The sequence below is a fragment of the Prionailurus viverrinus genome, chromosome D3 (genome assembly GCF_022837055.1).
Source record: "Prionailurus viverrinus isolate Anna chromosome D3, UM_Priviv_1.0, whole genome shotgun sequence".
Taxonomy (NCBI): domain Eukaryota; kingdom Metazoa; phylum Chordata; class Mammalia; order Carnivora; family Felidae; genus Prionailurus; species Prionailurus viverrinus.
In genome coordinates this window covers 1,843,338-1,864,618 of record NC_062572.1, presented here as the reverse complement: position 1 = coordinate 1,864,618, position 21,281 = coordinate 1,843,338, and the positions used below count along the sequence as shown (strand labels likewise).

The 21,281-nt window shown below is 58.9% G+C and overlaps 1 protein-coding gene across 4 annotated transcripts in view; it reads left to right on the top strand.

Moving 5' to 3' along the window:
* ADGRD1 (adhesion G protein-coupled receptor D1) overlaps positions 1–21,281 on the top strand; it is a 124,305-nt gene that overhangs the window by 58,865 nt on the left and 44,159 nt on the right. For all 4 annotated transcript variants that reach the window (XM_047827816.1, XM_047827815.1, XM_047827817.1 and 1 more), the window contains one exon: positions 21,137–21,210. In XM_047827816.1, coding sequence (XP_047683772.1) covers positions 21,137–21,210 — 74 coding nt within the window. The remainder of the gene's footprint in view (positions 1–21,136; positions 21,211–21,281) is intronic.

Sequence of the window (21,281 nt, the reverse complement as noted above, 5' to 3'; positions counted from 1 at the left end):
TGCTTTTTTGGGAACACATTCTGTTTTCCGTGAAGGACATCCTTTCGGCTTCTAGATGCAAGAAGCTAAGGACAGAGTGTTTGGAGAGGCATCTCTTTGTCGTAGAAGGCTTTGCTGTCTTTTGGTGGCCCTTGATGTCTTCTTGCTACACACAGTAGCATCCTGCTGGGCCCAGAAGACAGTGAGAGCGTGGGGTGTGTGGTTGGGGGGGGGGGGGCACAGACACTTCCAGAGTCTCTGAAGCAGCTTGCATTCCAGGTCTGCTGGTCTTGATCTGGCGCCCAGTGCAGTAGTGCTGGATGGTGGCTGGAAGTCTGCGTTCGTGTCTTCTGTGAAGTCGGAAGGTGCCAGTTTCAAAACCAGAGAAAAAGAAAGGGTAGATTAAAATGCAGTCCCTGTTTTAATGGTTGGTTACTGCAGTTATTTTTAAAAGAGAAAGGTTTTGAGCAAAGACTCTCGTCTTGAGGAGAGGCGGAGAGGAATTTTTATCATACCCAGAGAGGGTGGTAATTGAGGCTTGTCTTCGCCAGGCATTCTCTAGGGTTTTGGGGCTTTTTCTTTTGAAGGTTGCTTTTGCATTTCTGAGGATGTTTTTGGAGGCAGGCTTTTTTGAATTAAAGCGATACGTCTGATGGGAAGCATTTCTCGAGGAGGCCTTCACCAGCGCGCCTTGTGGGGCGAGCTCAGAAGAAACACAGGGTGCAGGTGGTCTCCCCGACTCTGCCGGGGGAAGCGTGGGGTTCGGCCGGCAGCTTTTCTGTTGCGGCGATGGGGCCAAGGCCTGGGGCCCAGGGTTGAGGCGCAGAGTGGAGTGTGGGCTCGGAGGGGTCTCCAAGGGATGGTGGAGGCAGGCCGGGCCTAGAGCTGTCCTGGGGGTCCCTTAGCGGACGCCTCCTTACCCCTCTGCCCCCGCTGCCCCCACCGCGGCATTGAGTCTGTTACCCTGGGCGCTGGGCGCCATCGGTTTCTCTGCTCGTGAGCCCAGTCGGTGTTCAGACCCCGGGCTCTGGAGTGTGCACAGTGAGAACTGTGTGTCGTGGGCATGCCTGGGGCCGGCGCTGCCTTGTCTCGGGGCTCCATCACGGCCTTGGGCCTGTTCAGTTCCCTCCGGGGCACTGACTGGTTTTCTTAAGCTTCCCTCCTGAGCCTGGCAGAAGTCTGCTCTCCCCAAAGTGCCCGCCTCACTGCCCGGGGGGCACGTTGGTCACTGAGAGCCAGCACACCTGTATCTCATTGGCAGGGCTGATCAGCGCCAGGCCCCAGGCGATCAGGCCCCCAAGTGACGCCAAGCCCCCAGCACTCACATCTCCACGGGCACAGTGAGGCGCAGATACACGGGGGCACAGAGCTTCGGCCCCTGCTGTTCGCTGGTCGTTCAGGCAGGAATCTCCCGACTCCCGTGGCATCCGCCTCTTTCTCTCCCCATCACACTGAGGAGCTGCTTCTTGTCAGGGCGTCCCCGCCGCGGCGCTGTTGTTGCGGGCAGTCCTGTGCGTTCGGGGTGCTGGGCGGCATCCCCGGCCTCTACCCTTCCGATGCCCGGAGCGCCCCAGTCCTGCTCACTACTGCGTCACTGCCTGCTGTATGAACGTGTGTAGCACTCTGTGCATGGTTTGGCTTTCCTGGTTTAGGCTGTGAAAGAGCCACTTCTCTGTGATTCTTAAACTATGACCATCAGAACCAGATATAAGCGAAGCGCAGGCAAGTGGGCTTGATTCCGGTCTGAGGCGTGAACCCTCCCGGTGGGTTGTAGTGTGCAGCCGTGACTTCTCTCGGATTCGTTGTGAGTGAGAAAGGTGCTTCCTTGTCTTCTTGTGGTCACTTTTTGGTGCACTAGGGACCTAGAATATTCCTGCCTTGCAGACTATAGTGAAAACCACGGTGCCCACATATGGCTGTTTGAAAGCACAGCACGCACACATGTATGAACGTACACACACACCTGCGCACATGTACATGAACACAAACACATAGGCACGCACGCAGGCACACCCATGCACACACGCATGCAGGCACATGCGTGTGCACACACATGCACGCAAGGCACATACACGTAAGTGCACACATGCACATATGTTCATGCAGGCACACACGGCACACATACACACGAGCATGCACACACGCACACATACATGTGCACGCAAGCAGGCACACACATACATACACGTGCACACATGCATGCACACACGTGTGCAAGGTACACAGGACCACACATGTGCACACAGGCACACACGTATGTGCACACACACATATGTGTACACACAGGCACATGCGCACACACATGTGAACACGTGCACACACATGCACACACGTGGACACATGGGCGCACACGTACATGGACACAGCCACATGCATGCACACATACATGCACACATGTGGACACGCATGGGCACCCGCGTGCATATGTAGTCCAGCATGGTTGAAATCCCACCAGCCGCAATAACCGATGTTCACATTTTGATGCTCTCCCCTCAGGAGCTTCTGCAGCTAAACTTGTGGGCTGTACACACAGTTTCTTGTAAGTGGGGTACGCTCTCCCTGTTTTCATTTTCCATGCTTGTTTCCGTGCCGATAACGAAACAGCGTAAGTCATTTTTGTGGCCGCGTTACCATGTGTCTCTTTGTCATCGTTCTGTGGCTACACGTTGTTTCGCGTTTTCATTATCGTGGACAACACCCTAATGGGCCTTCCGTGTTCCTGCTCAGTTACCGCTTCAGGGGAGCGTCGTAGGGTTGCTCCGTTAATGTCTGCACGTTGTTCTTCCACTTTATACTTCATCGTGGGCGTTTAAGGCGGATCTGCATTTCCTCAGCGCAGGGGCCAGTGGAGTCCTAGAACCACATGTTGGAGCTGGAGTTCACACTCTCCAGACCCGGCTTCTCGGTCCTCACGATTTTGAAACGTTGTGTGTCAGGGAAGTACAGCAAGCTTATGGGAATGCACACGCATGAGTGCACAGCACGGCAACTCTTCACACAGTGAACACCCACTTTGTGTGTGCGATCACCCACACCCCATCAGGGACCCCTCCCAGGTGGCTCCATTGGTCAGATGTGGGTGGGATGACAGTGCTGCTTGGGCACAGGCAATGCCGTGTGGGAACCGTGCACACCCACAACCCACAGTTTGGGTGCCAACCCGGGAACGGAACTTCCAGGTCCTAGGGCATGCATGTATTCAGCCTGGGTTGGTAATGCCAACTGGTTCCCAGAGTGGATGCTGATTTACCCACCACCATCAGCATGTGACAGTCCCAGCTGCCAGCATTCGAGGTGTCTGTTGTTCCCACCTTAGCTGTCCTGGTGGCTCACGGTGGCTCATTTCTGTTTTTGCTTTTTCCTGATGACTAGTGAAGTTTGTCACTTTTTTGCATGTTTATTGAACATTCTGATATCCTTTTTTGTCTGTCCTATTCAAGTCTTTTGCCCATTTCCCTGTGGGTGGTCTGCTTTTTTTCTCTTACTGATTTTTTTTAGGACTTCTTTATACACGTTGGGTGGGACTCATTTGTTGGCTACGTAAATGGCAAATACCTTTTTCACCTGGGTCTTGCCTTCTTATTCTTGGGGTATCTCCTGATGAGCTGCAGCTCTAACCTCTAACGCGGTGTGACGTGCCAAGCTTCTCTTCATACCGCGCGCTCCGTGTGCCCTCTCCCCGAACCTTGCCCCACCCAGCGTCGCGAAGGAACTCTTGTGTTTTCCCTCCTAGGCCTTCTCTGATTGTCCCTGTGTGTGCTGCGAAGCATAGTCAGGGTCTCCATTCTCCGGGAGGGTCGGCATCCCCTCCAAGGCAGCGTCACCTTGTTGTAAATCAAGTGACTGTGTCTGTGTGGCCCTGTCTCTGGACTCTGTTCCTGCTGCCACTACCCGCTGACCTAACCGTCTTAAGGCTCTAAGACTACATGGGGCCCTGGCTTTGTTTTTCTGGGCTGCCTTGGCCATTTTGGGTGAGATACCCATTTTTACATTTGATACCCATAACACACTGCCCTTCAGAGGGTTGAGCAATTTGTGCTGTACACAGAGGGGCTTGCCAGCACCGATCTCCCCACATGGTTGCAAACTCCAGCGAGCACAAAGTTGCATCGTGCTGGTGTCATTCTTATTTGAAGTTTTATTTTTTTTTAATTCTTTAATGTTTATTTTTTAAGAGAGAAAAGACAAAGCGTGAGCAGGGGAGGGGCAGAGAGAGAGGGAGACACAGAATCCGAAGCGGGCTCCAGGCTCCGAGCCGTCAGCACAGAGCCCGACGCGGGGCCCGAACCCACGGACCGTGAGATCGTGACCTGAGCCGAAGTCGGACGCTTAACCGACGGAGCCCCCCAGGCGCCCTGCGGTTTTATTTTTTATACCATTTGTGTCCTTACTGACTTCCAAGTCCTGTCTGCCTGTGACATCATCTACTAGCCTCGTTTGTTAATTTGACTGTTTTGGCCATGTGCCAGTCCAAACGTGTCTTCCGTCAGGTGTGTCCACTGCTTCTCCAGAAGAGGGGTGTGCTGGTTTCCTATTGCTGCTGCAACAAATTACCACCAGGCAAGGGTTTGAAACAACACGGCCTTACTGTCCTGCAGTCGGGAGGTCAGACTCCCGGGCTCGGTCTCGTGGGGCTAACCCAGTGTCAGCGGGTCTGCGCTCCTTCTGGAGGCTCCCGAGGACGATCTGTTTCTTGCCTTTTGCTGCTTCTAGAGGCACTGCTAAACTTCTCTCCCTGACCCGGCTTCCGTAGGCATGCCCGCCTCTCTGACGGGACCCTCCTGCCTCCCTCTTGAAGGGGCCCCGCTGGAGCCTCCAGGATAACCTTCCCATCTCGAGATCTTTAGCTTAAGTCCATCTGCAAAGTCCCTCCTGCCGTGTAAAGAGCATCCTCGGGTGCTGGGTATCTCTGGGGGATTCGGATGCTGCACATCAGCAGGAAGCCCCTTCCAGCTCCGCGGCATCCAGATCCCTGGAGAAGATGCTCGGACGCCTCGGCGTGCACAGCCACCACTGCGGGGCGGCACCGTCCCTCCTGGGAGCCGCTGCCTCCAGCCCCCCTCGCTCTGGCTGATTTGACCGGACGTGGAGACAGACAGATGCTTGCTGCTCGTCGTCCCTCGGCCGCTGAGGCCGTGCTGATGTGGACACTGTCCAGCTGAGCCTCGGGGCTGGGCCGCGAGGTGTCCTTCTATGTCACAAGGAACAAGTAGCTTGCTCGCTTCTGTGGGACGCGTCTCCCCTGGCTGGTGTGGCCACGGGTGGCTGCTGGACGGTTTGTCGCGCGACATCTGTGGCGTGTCGCCGTGAGGCTGCGAAGGAACAGAACCCGTCCCTTAGACGAGCTGGAGTTCGCTGAACACGGGGGGTCTGTTGCCTCAAGTGAAGCCGGTGATCGTGTGGTTCAGGGACCGGCGCAGCCCCTGGGCCCCTGGCGTCTTGTATGGCGTCCTCCCATGAGGCACTGCAGGTGGCACGGGGACGCAGGAGACGTGCTCGGTCCCCGCGCTGCTCCGTCCGCACCCGGGGATGAGCGCAGGGCAGGGCCTCGTCCCTGCCTGCAGCGCCGCGTGCGGTTGGTATGCTGTGCCTCGGGCAGCTGGGCTGGCCTGGGTCACGGCGTTCCCTTCGAGAAAATGGCTAAGGTTCGTGCTGCCTTTGCTCCTTTCCAGCTCATCCTCTGGCCCTGCTGCCTCGTGCCACAGCATCGCTGTGTCCAGCTCGGGACTGTCGCTCCCATTGGGCCCGGCCTGTTTTCTTCCAGGGTCTGAGCCCGGGGCCCTGGCGGGTGTTCAGGGGTCGGTGGAGACTGTGAGCAGCGCTGTTTTGACTTGTCCTTGAGATGCCCCGCCCCACAACTTGCACATAAATAGCTACATCACACATATGTTCTGCTCGGTTATCACCCCCCACCGCCTCCATGGTCCCACCTCTCACCCCTCCCACCCCCGGCGCCTCCGTGGTCCCACCTCTCACCCCCCCCCCCCCACACCGAGCACCTCCGTGGTCCCACCTCTCACCCTCCCTACACCCAGCGCCTCCGTGGTCCCACCTCTCACCACCCCCCCACCCCCAGTGCCTCCGTGGTCCCATCTCTCACCCCCCCACCCCCCGCGCCTCCGTGGTCCCACCTCTCACCACCCCCCCACCCCCAGCGCCTCCATGGTCCCACCTCTCACCCCCCCCACCCCCAGCGCCACCGTGGTCCCACCTCTTACCCCCCCCATCCCCAGCGCCTCCGTGGTCCCACCTCTCACCCCCCCACCCCCCAGCGCCTCTGTGGTCCTACCTCTCACCATCCCCCCAACCCCGTCCCGCGGGACCCACAGTGCAAACGGCATCCGCTTGTCTCTCCAGGGCGGGGAAGTGGGGAGAAGGTCCAGCTCGGCCTGAGCCAAGCGTCTCCATGAAAACAGGCCACGTCTCAGGTAGTCGTCAGCGGGAAGGACTGTGATGAAAGCTGTCCAGAGGCCGCACTCACCGTGTCGGGGGAGAGAGAATCCCAAACAGGGAAACCATCATCCTCGTCCCCAGCAGACGTTCCAGCGCAGGGGTGGCTCAGGACGTCCAGCCCTGGTGGGCTCCTGCTTTGTGCCGGCCGAGTGTGCTCCTACTGAGAACAGGGATGCACAAGCCGGCCCACCTACCCAAAGGGGGCAGCTGGGCCCGGGGGAGAACATTCGTTTGGAGAAGGCTGCCTTTCCCCTGGGGCCCAAAGAGGTTTGCCTGCTTCCGAATCATGAATTCATTGCAAACGTTTTAAAATTGGGAGATTCCACCTAAAAACTAGGACTTCTCTCTGTTTTCCCCCTGGGATGACGGGGGATCTGAGAAGGGCTCTGGACTTCACATCTGAGCTGCCATCCACTGGGCTCTGAGGCCCTGGGGTGTTCAGGTCGCCATCTGGGCCTGCGGGAACCCAAGTTTGACACCCGTGATGTGACTCTGACTCCAGGGGAGGCTCTGTTGTGGCTCCGCTGGCTTCCCAGGGTAGGGGGACTCATCTGAGGGGGATCCGCAGGTGGTGGCTGATGGGACAGCCAGTAAGGAGGAGGGCAGTGTCACCACCGGCTCCCCTTTTCTCTCCCCCTCCTCCTTGCTCCTCCTCCTCCTGAACTGATACCACTCCTTGATAAGGGTCAAGTGTAAGCGCTCGTGTCCTTAGACCCTGAGTTTTCAAGTATACGTGAGAACAAACGCGTCACCATTAAATAGAAGATGCTCACGTTTGTCTCAGTTGTGTGGACCCAACATTTTGCAGTGCCCGGGGTGGGCAGCTGGCCCATGGGAAACAGTGTGCGAACCAGCAGGGTTTTGGAGGCGGGCAGCTCTGGAAGAGCCCCAGGTGTAGCCCTGGACAGACTCTGTGATCTGGGGTGAGGCGCCCGCCCTCTGAGACTTGTCTGTGATACGGGCTCGTGATGGCCGTGAGCATCCCAGCCCCAGGGGCAGCGGGAGGGACCGAGCACAGGGAACAGCACCGTGAAGCTGTGATGTCTCCTTCCCTCTGGAGCTGAGCTTGCAAAGCGGTGGCCCTTTGTGCCACGTCCAGCCCGAAGATGACCCGGAGTGTGTTTTAGACGGGTTGGAAGCAGTTGCCAATATTCAGTCAGGAGACTTTGACCTGAACATCTGACTTTCTGGTTTCTCTCCAGAAACCCGAGTTTCTGGTAGTGCTGGTCCTGCCAGAAGGCAGGATGGTTGGAGAGGAGAGGTGACTGTGCCCTGGGCCACCTGGAAGGGGCCATCATCCCAGCTGGCCTCCCCTGGGGGTGACACGTGTCAGTGGTGCGACCGTTTCTCGGGAATGCCCTTGCATCGCTGGGGAGCAGGGCCTTCACAGAGCACAGAAGATCAGGCGTGCTGGGCCCTGGGGGGATGAGGTTCAGGTTCAGGCCTTGGGAGGTGCCCAGAGGGAGCCATTCAGGACCCCGCGATTGCAAACAGCTTCGTCCTGCCGGGTCAGGGCCGGGCATTGGTCTGTAGCTGCAGCCCCTCCGGACAGAAGTCAGTCGGTGACAGCAGGAGGGGCCTTCCCATCTGGTCTGCACACCCTGGGGCACGGTATGAGGCCATAAATGGCTCCCTTAGTGCTTTGTGGAAGGCCAGGGATCAGTGGGGGCAGGTTTGATGTCGTGTAAACCAGTGTCCCTATCGACAGGGAACAGTGGTCTCGGCAGCGGCTGCTTTCCTTGGGACGTGGCTACCCCCCCAGGCTTCCAGGGTGGGGCCCCAGGGACCGAGCCTCTTCCAGAACCTGGCCCCCTCCTCCAAGCCCAGGATGGCTCTGTACTTGTCGCCTCGTGGCACTCATCGGGGTTGGGGCTGCAGGGCCTCCGTCAGCTCCCCTGGAGAAGGCTCCTGGGGCCTCTACGAGGTGTCTCCACTGACGTCCCACCGGGCAGACCCTTTCACTCTGGACAACGGAGAACAGGTGTCCACCTGTCGCGGACCTCTGTCCTGCTCCCACCTGGGCACGTAGGGCTAGGCCGAAGTGGGGCAGCAGGGGCAGGAGACATCCAGGCCTGCAGCCTTTCTGGAGCATGAATGGGGTGTGGACGGTGTGTGGTTGGGGGCCTGGGTCATCTCTGAGTTCCCCTTCCCGGGGAGAGCGTTGCCTTTCAGCCCAGCCTGCAGCGGGCTGGCCGCGCTGGCGTCTTGAGCATGGGAACCCGGACCATCCCTGGGGCTTGGCGGGGAGCCGCAGTGCGCCTTCCTGCGTGCTCAGCGGCTGCAGCTGTGCTGGGGCCCAGATGTGCCGAGGGGTGTGCCCGCCCTTCCTGGTTTGCACCCTCAGCCTCGGGGAGGAGCTGGGACCGGGTGGGGGCCCTTGGCGCATGGCCCGAGAGGGAGTTTCTGTGACCTGCGCTCCTTGGATTTGCAGGGTGGAGGGCTGAACCGGGCGCCGTCCCAGCTGACGCTCAGATCGGCAATTTATTCCACGATGATAATAGGTTGTTGATCCAGTAACTTTTTATAGTTCACATAAAAGGCTTTTGTTCTCTGAGAAACCATTCCTCATTTCTGGGCAGGACGGGATCTTTTTTAGATGTTGGCGTGGCCCTCCTGTGCACTGTGGGACAAACCCGCACTCGGGGCCGGGAGTGCGCCCTGGGCCCGTCCTGCCGGCGCGGGGCAGCGAGGCCTCCTGTCTGTGCTCCCCAGGCCGCTGGAGGGCCAGGCTTCTCCTCCTGAGCACTTCCTGGCGCTCAGAGACGCGGCGGATGCCGGCTGCCTTGTCAGACCCCAGGTCCTCGCTGAGGTCAGGCCAGGCCACGGCTTTCCCACGCGCGGGAAAGCAACGAAGCAGAGGGAGGGGGCCCTGGGGTGGACGCAGGAGGAAACAAAGAGCGGGAGCACGGAGAAGCAGATGCCACCTCGAACCAGCCCCCTCCACCTTGTGTTTGCTGTGTGGCCCCGGGCTGGGCCCTTGGGGTCTCTGGTCTCGGCCTCCTCCTGTGTGCAGCGGGCCACCCTGCTGCTGGCAGGCCCACGTGAGGGCCGGCGGCTGACGGTGTGGGGCAGGTGCCGGGCGTGGCAGCTGGCGCTCGGCAGGGAGAGGCTTGCGGGCGCGGTGCCACCAGGCACGGCCCTGCCTGCCCTGGGCCTCGCCCATCTGGTTCCTCCCTCGTCTGTACCCCACGCGCTTCCTCTGCGTGACAGCGATGAACTTCTTTTCAACCTGCACACCCGCTTTTCTAAGTAGCTGTGGGCAGAGATTCTGGGCGTGGGACGGTTGCCCTGGCATCTTCCAGCGTCCAGGCAGAGTGTGGCCTGAGTACCACCCAAAGTGGCCTCCTGCACCGGAGGTGCTCAGAGGAGCTGTCTCCTGGAGAATGCATGCCCTGGGACTAGCTGAGCCACACGACGTCCTCGTGAGCCACTACATGTGTGCTGCGTGGGGGCTGGAATACGGGGGCACCCGTGTGGTCTGTAGGGAAGGAGAGGGCGAGCCTGGTGCCTGCTCTGGGGGACACGTTTCGCTGGGTGGGACTGGCCTTGCGTCTCCTGGGGGCTGGTGGCGAGACGGAGAGCCCACCGGACCGGAGGGGGTAGTGGGGCAGTGGGAGGGACAGCGGGAGCCCGTCGGAACTGACCCCCTGAAGCCTGGAGAGGCGGGGTGGTTGCTTGGGGCTTGCAGCTGTCACCCTGGGTGGTCAGGAAGTCATCTTCGGACTTGTCTCTGTGGTCTGGTCCTTATGAAACCGGGCAAAAAGGCTTCTTTTGAAAGCGTTTGGAGCGTGTGTTACATGACGCGGTTCCAGGCGTTTGTGCAGGAGGCCGGGGACTCCGCGTGTCCCAGCTGGGCGTCATCTGCCCGCCGGTGGCCCACGACACAGCTGCGTCCCGTCCTTGAATGAGAATCAACAGCACCGCCAATGTGGCGGTCAGGCGGGACACGCTGGCGGCCTGTGTGGCTGGGAAGTGCTTTCGTCGGGTGGCCAGGTGTCCTGGCGCTGCTCACGCTGAAACGTGACCGGCGGCTTCCGGCCCAAATTTCCAGAGTCGCGAACCGCGCCTGTTTCCACGTTCACCCTCGGGGTTCAGCGGGAGGGACGGAGGCGGCCCGTCCTCCTGGGCCCTCACACCGGCCTGAGGTGGAGGGTTACACGGATCCACCCCAAGAAACAAGAACTCCGTGTTCCTCTGATGGTGGATACTGGCAACCGGCCGTACCACCGCATGCTGCCTTGAGTTTTCTGCTGTTTATTTGAAACAGAACTGGGGTGTTTGTGTTTACGCGGTAAATTTCCATTGAGAGTCCTTTCCGTAAACAATTAGGAATTCCAGTCATGACGTAATTTTCTGGAGTGTTCGATATTTCTGAGAGTGGCAGACATCTCTTCAGCCTTTCCTGACCCGCAGGTGCCCATTCAAAGGCAGAGAGGGTGCTCTCCTGTCCGGGGCTGGACCCTGGATTGAAGCCCGGTGGCGAGGGGCTCAAGCCCCAGCCGGAGGGTGGTCCCACCTCTTCTGTCTTCCCCTCCTTAACATACGTGGTTTGTGTGGATGTTTCCTCCTCCAGCGACAGAAATCACAGCTTTTGTGGCCCCAGGAGCTCTGAGCAGAGGCCTCCAGACTCATCTGGGTCTATCTATACGGCAGACCCCTTGATCAGATCAGGAAGGACACGCTGTCAGGAGAGAAGGGCCCTCAGGAGCAGAGCTGAGGGGTTGCTGCCTACACCACCAGCTGGAAAGGCTTTGCCCACAGGGTCACCAGAGCCCCAGGCCAGAAGCTTGCTCTCTGGGTCTGATGGCATCGAGTCCATGCCACGGCCATTGGCTCAGGGGTCTGATGGAGGAGGAGGCCAGCGGGGCCATAGCAGCCTGAGGGTCCATTCCCGGGCAGGGTCTGGTCCAGGGCAGGGTCCGGTTCTGGGCCAAGTTGCCCGAGCTCCTGCCACCTGCCCCGAGAGGTCAGGGGCCACGGAGCAGCCATGGGTCATACCACACCCCGTCTCTGTGTCTTCTCGTGTCTCGAGATCGGCCCCGAGGCGAGCTCTTCTGCAGCCGGCACACCGTCCGGTGGGAGCTGAAGCGCTGTGTCCTGAGGGCAGAATCATTGCCCTTGGCCACCACCGTCACCGGCACTGCCTCCCCCCTGAGTCAGGGGGTGGCTGCCCGGGCTTCGGGTGAGGATGGCGAGGAGGCGGCCGTGTCGCCCAGCCTGGTTCCCTCCCGTGGCGGGATCGGGCTTCTCTTTTCAAGGAGTGGTCGGGGGAGAAAAACACTGACTAGCTAGGACCTCATGGTGAGGGGCGTCTGCGGAAAGAAGGGGAGAGAGCCAGGAGCCAAGGTCACACTGAGCCAAGCGCCAGCGGTCCCCAGCCGCCGGAGCGACAGAGCGCTAGGACACGCGCTTCCTTGGCGGCTCTGTGGGCTGCACTGGAGAACACGGTGGTGCTGGCCACCGCGAGCGGGGCAGGGGCCACAGGGACTCTGAAGCCGCCAGGGGCCCCACCAGCCGCAGCGTGAGCCTCAGCGGCCGGACCTGCCAGTGGCCCAGCTGCGCCCACAGGATGGAGCGTGGCCCTTGTTCACGGCTCCTGACGCACGGGGGCTCTCCCAGCCCCGCTGTGCCACGATCAGGGCCAGCGGTCCCCGGGTCCACACGCAGCTGGGCGGGCTGGTCCCTCGGACTTGGGCCCCGGGCCTCTGCGCTGGTTTTCCAGGCCTCTCTCTGGGCCGTGGTGTCACTGCCTCCTCGGAGGACCTCTCACCGGGTCGCGCCTGCCCCAGGATGGGGTGGGGTGTCACGGGCCATGCGCCCCTCCGCCCTTCACTGCCCTGGGCCACGGCTGCCTCTTCCTCTTCTCGGTATTTATGCCCCTGCGTGTTACAAAGGTTTTATTCATTTTGTCGCGACACCCTTCGTTGTTCGAGGCTGCTTAATTCTGCCAGTGTGCTCTGCCCCAGTGGGAAAGCGTGTCTTTAAATAAGAGCTTTTCCCTAGAAGCAGGCACAGTGGTTTGGAAAGGCTCTGACATGCTTTCGGTGCCCCGAGAATGACAGGCTTTCATTTCAGAAGTTACTGCCGCGTTCATACCCCAGGACCTTTGGCTTTTGGACAAACCAACCATTCCCTGTCTGCCTCGGTCAGGAGACCTCCTGCTTCCTTGTACCTGCTTGCGTCACTGTTCGTGTTCAGGTCAATTTGGCCACTGAAACCTTGTCTTCCAGGATGGACGGTCAGCCGGATGATTATTTCCCTGTGGACATCCGTCAGTTTTGACAGTTTTGTATCCATTAAGCAAATTTGTTCCGACATTCCTGGTGGCCTCCTATGTGCATGATTCTTTGACTCTTCCTTGGAGGTGGTAGTAACACAGTTCATGCCTCCTTCCTCAGCGAGTTAGACAATATCTTTAATACGTGTTCATTTTGATCTCTCTGAGAGTCATGATTTCACCTTTGTGGAAAATTGTCTTTTAATGAGTGGGAAGATAATTTAAGGGAAAGACTGTAATTCCTCTGTTAGAAAAGGAGTTTTTTTCATGCGTGTTGAACGTCCAGGAAAATTTGGATTAAACTGTTTTACTTATGAACTTGTAAAATAGAGCGGCAAACGGGAAAATCTAGCGTCTCTGGTCTCCACGGTTCTAGAACGCACATTGTGAGTTCGACATTCTTCCCTTCTTCTCTAAGTTAAATTGCTCACCTTTCAGGGAAAATAGCATCACTTTTAATGTGGTTTATGGATGAGTTCAAGATCGAAAACACGATTTGTTATTATTAGCAGCCACAGAACCAGGCTGTAAAATAGATCAGAATTATATAACCTTTCCAGCCCACACCATTATCTACACAGAAATAAAAATATTACTCTCCTTGGTGTGGCCCCTCGGGGCATACCTATAATTGCAGTTTCCTGATTATCTGCAAATCCCGCAGCTAAAGGTTTATATTGAAATTTCTGCTTCGTAGCTTGTGTTATGAAAACAATACATTTCCCCCCCCAGTTGAGGACAGCTGATAGACACGGAAACGGCATTTACTGTTTTGATCGTCAGCCCTTATTTTCACACATACGTTAGAGGGCAAACTATAGTTTATAATCCAGGAAGATTTTCTTGCTGTAGAAAAAAAAAAAAACCAGACATGTGCCATTGGAAAGAAGAACCGGTGAGGATGATGAATTTAGGGACCACGGTCTTTCTACACTTACAAAGAACGTGTTCACGAAACTTGGGCCAGCCACATGGGAGTCCTGGGTCTGCTGGCCGCACAATTCAGGGGCAGGAGGGAAAGGCGGAGATCCATATGGGAGCGACCAGCAGATCGTTACTGAAGCTGTGTTTTAAGTTCTGAGTCTTTCTTTTCTTCCATCACAGCACGGATGACAGTAAAATTAAGTTTGCAGAACATTTTTGAAAAATTCAAACCAGGTGTCTAGGGAGAAATAACTTATAACCCAAATATTCCATGAGCAAGAGGCGTCTGGGAAGAAGAATAACACAGAAAGAGGTCTAGAAGCAAAAGCTGACCGCTTTGATGTGGGTGGAGGGTGGAATCTGACACCAGGGGCGGGGGGCTGTGGCCGGACCCTCCTCGGATGATGGATAATCGCTTCCCTTGTTTTGGCCCAGACCACACAGGAGACACTGTGCTTCACAGTGAGAACACAGCGTACCCCTCGGGATGCAAACGTGGGTGTTCACCGAGCCACCGGGGCCCCAGGAGGCGGGAGGGAGCCCCACGAAGGAGCGGGGTCCTGGGTCTGTTGTGTATCTGGGTGTGCTGGATTGTCTGTGTGGGACTCTCCGTTGGTGACAGATAGTGGAGACTCGAGGTGCTGGGGAGGCAGGGGAGGGTGATCCCCAATGAGAGTAGCATTGTCCACGATGATGGGAACAACACTTGGTGACCCGCGGTCCCCTTCGCTGGCCGACCGAGGAACCCCACGTTCCTGTGCAGAATGCGGCTCGTCAACACGGGGCCTAAATACAGGAAGCCCTGCTTAGTGGGTCGGTACCTTCACCTCCCGCAAGCCCGTGTTTCCTCCGGCTGGCAAAGTGATGCGGTGGAACCCTTTCAAAACCTTTTATTTCGGGATGAGGACAGAGTCACAGGAAGTTGCAGAGGTAGAAGAAAGAGGTCAGTGGAGCCCGCGCCTGGTCTCCGCCGTGGTCACGGACGACGGAACTGATTGTGCAGCTGCAGACCCGGGGTGGACGTCGGCACGCGCTGTGGGTGTAGACGGTTGTTTTAAGTCAGGTGTGGGCTCCCGGAACCCCCGCGGTCACCAAGATGCCCACCTGTTTTACCCCCGCCCCAGCTCCTGGCAGCCGGGGGTCTGTCCTTCGTCTTTATAACCCCGTCCTTCTGAGAGAGGAATAATGAGAATTGCACTGTGGGGCACCTTTTGAGCTTGGTGGCTTCTCTCTCTCAGCCGAACGGGAGGCCTGTCCTGGTCACTGCTGCTTCGGGCTCGCGCCTTCTCGAGGCGGGTGGTCGCGCGGCGTGGCGGGCCCCGGTGCGCCCGGCGCTCACCCGGTACAGAATGTTCTGGTTGTTCCCGGGGGCTGGCTCTCAGAAGAAGTCCACTGTAAACAATCGTGCACAGGCTTTTCTGAGGAAACGACTTGTATTTCTGTGGGATAAATGCCCAGGCGTTTTGTGGGGTCACAGGAGAAGCATTCTTCATATTTTTCAACACTTCCGGACGATGTCCCGGAGCGGCCGTCCTCTTCTACGCTCCCAGCCGCTAGGTGTGAGCAGCTCAGTGTCCGCGCCCTCGTCAGCATCTGACACGGTCCCCACCTTCTCTCTCCGTTGCCCTCATGGTGGGTCTTCATTGCCTGGCGGTAGCGTTGCTGACGTCTCCTCTGGGGCCCGCTGCCCGTACGTGCTCGTCAGTGCAGCGTCTCCTTGTGCCCCGCGTTCGCTTTCTAACTGGATTCTGCGGAGTTTGTGTAGCTGAGTTGTGAGAGTTCTTTACGTGTTCTAGACCGCACGCCTGCGTCACACGTGTGGTTCGTGAACGTTTCCTGCTAGCTTGTGTTGCTGTCCTCTTCAAGGGCTATTTCACAGAGCTGAGGTTGTTAATTTTTAGGAAGTCCAATTTACTGATTTTTTAATATTCAGTTTTTTTAATGTTTGTTTATTTTTGAGAGAGAGAAAGACAGAGCATGAGTGGGGGAGGGACAGACAGAGAGGGAGACACAGAACCCGAAGCAGGCGCCAGGCTCCGATCGGTCAGCACAGAGCCCGACGTGGGGCTTGAACTCGTGAACTGTGAGATCATGACCTGAGCCGAAGTCAGACGTTTAACCCACTGAGCCACCCAGGTGCCCCAGGACATGTTTTTATAACTCATTTTCTTTCTACAATTAACCCCGTGTGTTTGGGCAGTCGTGTTATTTATTTCATGCTCCTGAGCACGTGCAGAACGTATTTTTAGAAGCGCTGCCACGGGAGTAAATGGCACCTGATGTTAATAAGGAGCCTATTTTCTAATGGGAGGAAATGATGCAAGAAAATTGAGGAAAACTGACGATCCCGCACAGAAAAGAGATTTTTGCAACTTGTGTGAATTTGTCCTAATTCAGATGAATCCCAGTGTGTTTTCCACCCTCTTCTCTTGGACTAGAAGGGAGAGGGCCGTGAGGGCTGGAGCCAGGGGGGGCCTGGGGGCCGCCCTTCCTGAGCGTTCTGGGACCCCTGACATCTCTGTGTCTGTGGTTAGCCAGAGGGCGGGGGCAAGTTGAACCCTGAAGCCCGGGCCGGGAAGGTGCCTCGATTCTGTTTGAAGCAGACCGGAAGCAAGTGTGCGTGTCAGCTTCAGACTCGTGAAACAGCAGTAAGCACACGTGGCGACTGGGCCCAACGGCCCTAAGCTTGTGGCTCAACACGAGATCTTCCTTTATAAAGACAAGCATCTTTGCAGCTCATGCATGTGAAACGGGTGGAGGCTTCCGGAAACTCCCCCAAAGCCCACTGCCGACAAAAATGGACTCACAGCCACCCTCCCTCCTCGCTCCTGCCTCCTCTCGGCTCCTCTGGTTTGCTCCACCGGCTGGCCGTGTTGGCGCCTTTTCCGCTGAGAACCTCAGGACTAGGTGTCACCTGGGCGCGGGGGTGACTTGAAAACACGTTGGGCTGTTTTGAGGGGACTGTTCTAATTGCAGACCCCGTGTGACTTCCCAGATTTTTTCCTCTGTTTTGGCCCCGAACATCCCAGCAATTCCTGTGCCTGTTTCCCTCCGCTGCCGAGCCAGCTGACGGGCGGACTGTGAGCTGGAACCCGACGGCCCCGGGTCCTCAGGCTGTTCCTCTGGAGTCGGGGGGTTAACGGGACAGGGTGTGGGAAGCCACGGAGGATCGCGCTTGAGAATTCAGACCCCCCTGGAGAGTCCCAGAGTCCCAGGGGGCAGTGGAAAGACCGAGAAACTTGTGTTCCGGGGTTGTGTGAGCCCCATGTGCCTGTGGCCCCTGGTCCCCAGGGCTCAGTGGGCATCTCTGACCCCATTCCCCAGTGGCCGTGGTGCTGACCTCCCAGCCGCACTCAGCTGCAGGTGGACAGGAGAGGCAGGTGGGGACGCTGGGCTGTCACCTGCAGGTAAAACGAACTCATGCCAGCGCCACACGGGCATCTGCGTCGTGCGGTTGGGACGGGTCCTTCCACAGGACAGACCCGACTTCGCCACCTCCGACTCAAAGGGGCCCGGAAGGGTCGCGGCACAAGGAGGTTTGGGCAGCATTTGGGCAGGGGAGGAGGGCGGGTGCCTGTGTCAGGGCCTTGGGGGTGACCTCGGATGACCTGATTGTCACCTCGAACTAGGGTGCCTGTGGTCCACACGCGCCTGGGGTGAAGGGGACGTTGTTGTGCATGTGAGCGCAGCACGCAGGCACGTCCTCAGTGCCCCCCACCGCCTACCTCTCCCAGGAGCCGGGAGGGACAGCCCTGTCCACAGACGGTGAGCCCCTGCTCCGCTGGGTCGCAGGCCTCTCCACCCCGACCTCTTGTCCTCCGACCTGTTTCTGGAGGTGTTTCCTCAGTCGTCTCCTCCATGGGGCCCCTGCTACCGGTGCCGGGGTCCGTGTGGGTGTCTGCCGGGAGGGGCTGCGTCCACCCCGCTCCCCTGCCTACAATTCTCGAAGACAAGGAACATCGGCCAACACCAGGATTTTGAGGCTGATTAAGGGGTTTCTTCATCACCTCTCCCCTCCAAAATTAACTTCATTTTTCTTGCTTTTGTCAAAGATGGGACACCCCAGCCGTCTGGAGCCCCGGACCCTGGCTTGTCGGGAGACGAGCTGGGTTGGGGACGAGGGTGGCCGGCTGAGAGGACTGCTCCCCATCATCCGCCGAGGTCCCTGTGCACTGTTCCCTGAGCTGGGAGTGTGGCCTTTGACTCCTTCTGTGGCTTTCCTGAGGGTCAGAATTAAGGACTGTGGTGCCTTCTGTGTATTTGCTGGGAGTAGCGACAGGCAGGTGTCTCTCCCCCTGCTGTGTAGGAAAACTATATACTTGGACGCGAAGCAAACAGATTTCCAAGCAAGGGACGTTCAGGGGTTGTTATCTCGTAGATTTGTCTGCGCCTGAGATGCGTCTTCCGGAAGCAGACACCCTTCTGCACCGTGATTATGGTCGGTAGGCAGCGGATACTCGATTAATCCCATTTTCTTCTCCCCAAATGGTTGAGTTTTCCGAGAAAGTCTCAGGCCCCACAGGAGACGCTCCTAGGGCCATGTGACACCTACGTGAGTTTGGGGACATCAGGTGGCGTAAAGCAGGGCCAGCTTCCTGCTGGAAGGCCCGCTCTCTGCAGACCGCAGCGCCTCGGCGTCAGGGCACAGGAGGCGTGCAGATGAGGGTGCTGCCCCTCGCCCCGGTGAGCACACCCCGTTTCCTGGTCCCGTCACTCGCGAGGCTGCGGGGCGTCGGCGCCTCCCACGTTTCTCCAGGAAATGGGGCCGTGACACAGATGACTCACCTTCCTGTCTCTGGCAGCGCTGCTCCCCATGTGTTCACCAATCACGCTCCTGGGAACATTCTAGGCCTCCGTTCTTGGAGACGTGCTGAGGGCCTCCGTTCCAGCGGTTGCCGACTCCAGACATGAGGAGGCGGTCTGCCGTTCTTGGCGCAGGACGGCGCGGGGAGGAGCCTCGGATGCCAGGGCGGGAGTTTCCCGACTTGGGGTGTGACCTGGACCCCAGGCCCCGGGGAGCACCGTCTGCGCCTCCGCTCTTCTGACCACACGCGCGCTGGGCTTGCCGCGGTCGGGGCTGATTTTTAAATCCCCTCGAATTCGAATCTGGAGTCAGAGCGTCGGGACTGGGAGAGGCCCCTTTGGCCAGAAGTGAGAGCGAGCCGGCTCCACGCTGCAGGCGGTGGGGGAGGGCATCGCGTCTCCCTCGGGCCTCAGCGCCCCCCGATGCGTGCACCTGGCCGCGGGCTGCCTGCAGCCCTCGCTGGTGCCCGCCCGCCTTTGCGGCACACGAGAACACACACACGCACCTGCCCGTGCACAGTGATGCCTGGTGCTCCTGCAGGGCGGGCCCAGGGCTGCCCGGGGCCAAGGGCACCCCAGCGATTCTAGGTGGGGCCGCCACCCGGTCCTGATTGGACTTTGCACTTCGTGGGTTTGTGTGTCGCAGTTCCCCTGCTCACAACCTTCTGTGTCCCCAAGCGGCTGCAGGATGAGACTTTGCACGTCTGAACACGATGTTCACAGTGGCTGGGACACTGAGGCGCGGGGAGGGGACAGGTGGCTCTCAAATTAATGGGCGTCACCCCAAGGTCTTGTGAAAACCCCACCCCCTGTTTCCGACTGCCCGGGGGGGCCTGGGATGGGCCACGCCAGGCTCCTGGGTGATGCCTTTGAAGAGCACCCTCTCGGGGGGGGGGGGTGGGAAGGGGCACCAGCAGGTGGCCCAGGTGGCGCGAGGTCAGGGGTCTTGGGTGGAATGTGGAAACAGAGTAAGAATAAATGGAGGTTTGGCCTTTTTAGCTCTTCCCTGGACTCCCTTGGCTCTGCCGTTGCGTGGCTTGGCCCTTCCGCTTTCTCTTAGGGTTTGGTCAGCTCAACTCATTTCCCTGGTACCAGCCCCTCTGCCCTGACGCGGCAGGTGCTCGGACAGAGGATGGCCTGTTGGTTTCCGATGCAGCCCAGCAGAGTGGACCGGGCTGTGGCTGGACACCCCCTCGGGCACTCCTGCCCATGTGGCAGTGCCGACCCCGGGGGGCAGCAGGCATCCCTGCCCTGGGGGGCCTCACCATCGTGGAGGAACACAGGTGACGCACAGGCAGTAACCAAGCACGTTTCCGGTGGTGTTGAATGCCGTGTAAAAGGTGAACTGGGAAAGGGACGGTGGTGGGGGCGTCTCTAGGCGGTGAAGGTGTGAGCGGTTGGAGGAACCGGCCACGGTCCTGGGCAGGAGGGGTCCACGGAATTTCCAGGCACAGACAACAAGCCGTTAAGATAATGCCAGTACTAGAGGGAAACAAAAGGAGTGAAGATTCCGTTTTGCCGAGATATCAGTAATAAATGGCAACACGTAACTGTGTTGTGCGCTCGGGGACCATCAGCCACGGTTCTGGCACGCAGCCGATGACAGATGACCCTCTGGTTTTTGCGGTGGGTCCAGAGGGCACCCGTCAGGGCTGCTGCAGGCACATCTTGGCACCAGGAAAGAGGAACTTAGGTCCCGTCTGGAGCCGGGATGGCGAGGGAGCCGCCCTGTCGCTCACCTCTCCCGCAGCAGGCTGGCTCCCGCGCTGGTTCCCACGCTGGCCCACGCTGACCCACACTGGCTCCCACGCTGGCCCACGCTGGTCCCCACGCTGGTTCCCACACTGGTTCCCACGCTGGCTCCCACACCGGCCCACACGGCCCCTCGACCAGGCGGGGTCTCGTGAGCAGCGCTGGTGGATGAGACGATGGGGTGAGTGGCGGGCGACCACGTGAGAGGTACTGACTGGGACTCTGTGAGGCACCGCGAGTCCGGAGCGGCCCTGGCTTCCTGCCGCGCTCCCGCTTCCGGAGCTTCCCGGTGGCGGTTCTGGGCGGACCCCCCGCGATCCGTTTTGGGCAGAGCCGCTGTGGCCAAGTGCCCCAGCTGGCATCCAGGAAAGGTCCAGGGCTGGAATTTTCTCTCTTGGGGGAGAACGAGAGCCCCAGGTTGATCTGGTCTGCTCATTCCTCTGTCTTCACTCAACCAGCCCGTGGTAAGAGCCAGCTGGCCAGCAGGGCACAGGACAGACTTCCTGGTGGGGAAGACAGCACGCAAACAAATGAGTGAATATGTAATCTGCTGCGTGGTGGTCAATGCTGAGGAAGGGGTGGACAGCGCAGGGGTTGGTACCGTTTCGACTGGGTGGGAAGGTCCCTCTGGGGTGACCAGGTGGCACAGACCTGCGGGAGACCATGTATCATCGGGGGGGAAGAGCACTCTCAAGGGAGGACACGGCAAGTACAAAGGCCCTGGGGCGGGGCCCTGGCTTCTGGGCTGGTGTGGGCGAAGGAGAGGAGGGGGTGTGAGGTGGCCGATGCCATGGCCTCTGTGACCACGACGGGGTTGAGCTGGAGGGTGGGTGGCCTCTCGTGGCACCAACCCAAGGTCTCCCGTGGGCTGGGGCGCAGTGCCCAGCTCAGTGCTAGGAGCCTGGCTTGTCCAGCGGCCTCATGAAGATATCCATGTTTTCGTTTCAGTCCCGCCGGCAGCGCAGCGAGGCCACCAACAGCAGCAACCAGGTCTTCCTGTATTGTGCCTTCCTGGACTTCAGGTACGGCCTGCTTGGGGCCACGGCAAGGACTGGAGGGGGGGCGGGGGAGGGGGGAGGGAGGGGGAGGGTGT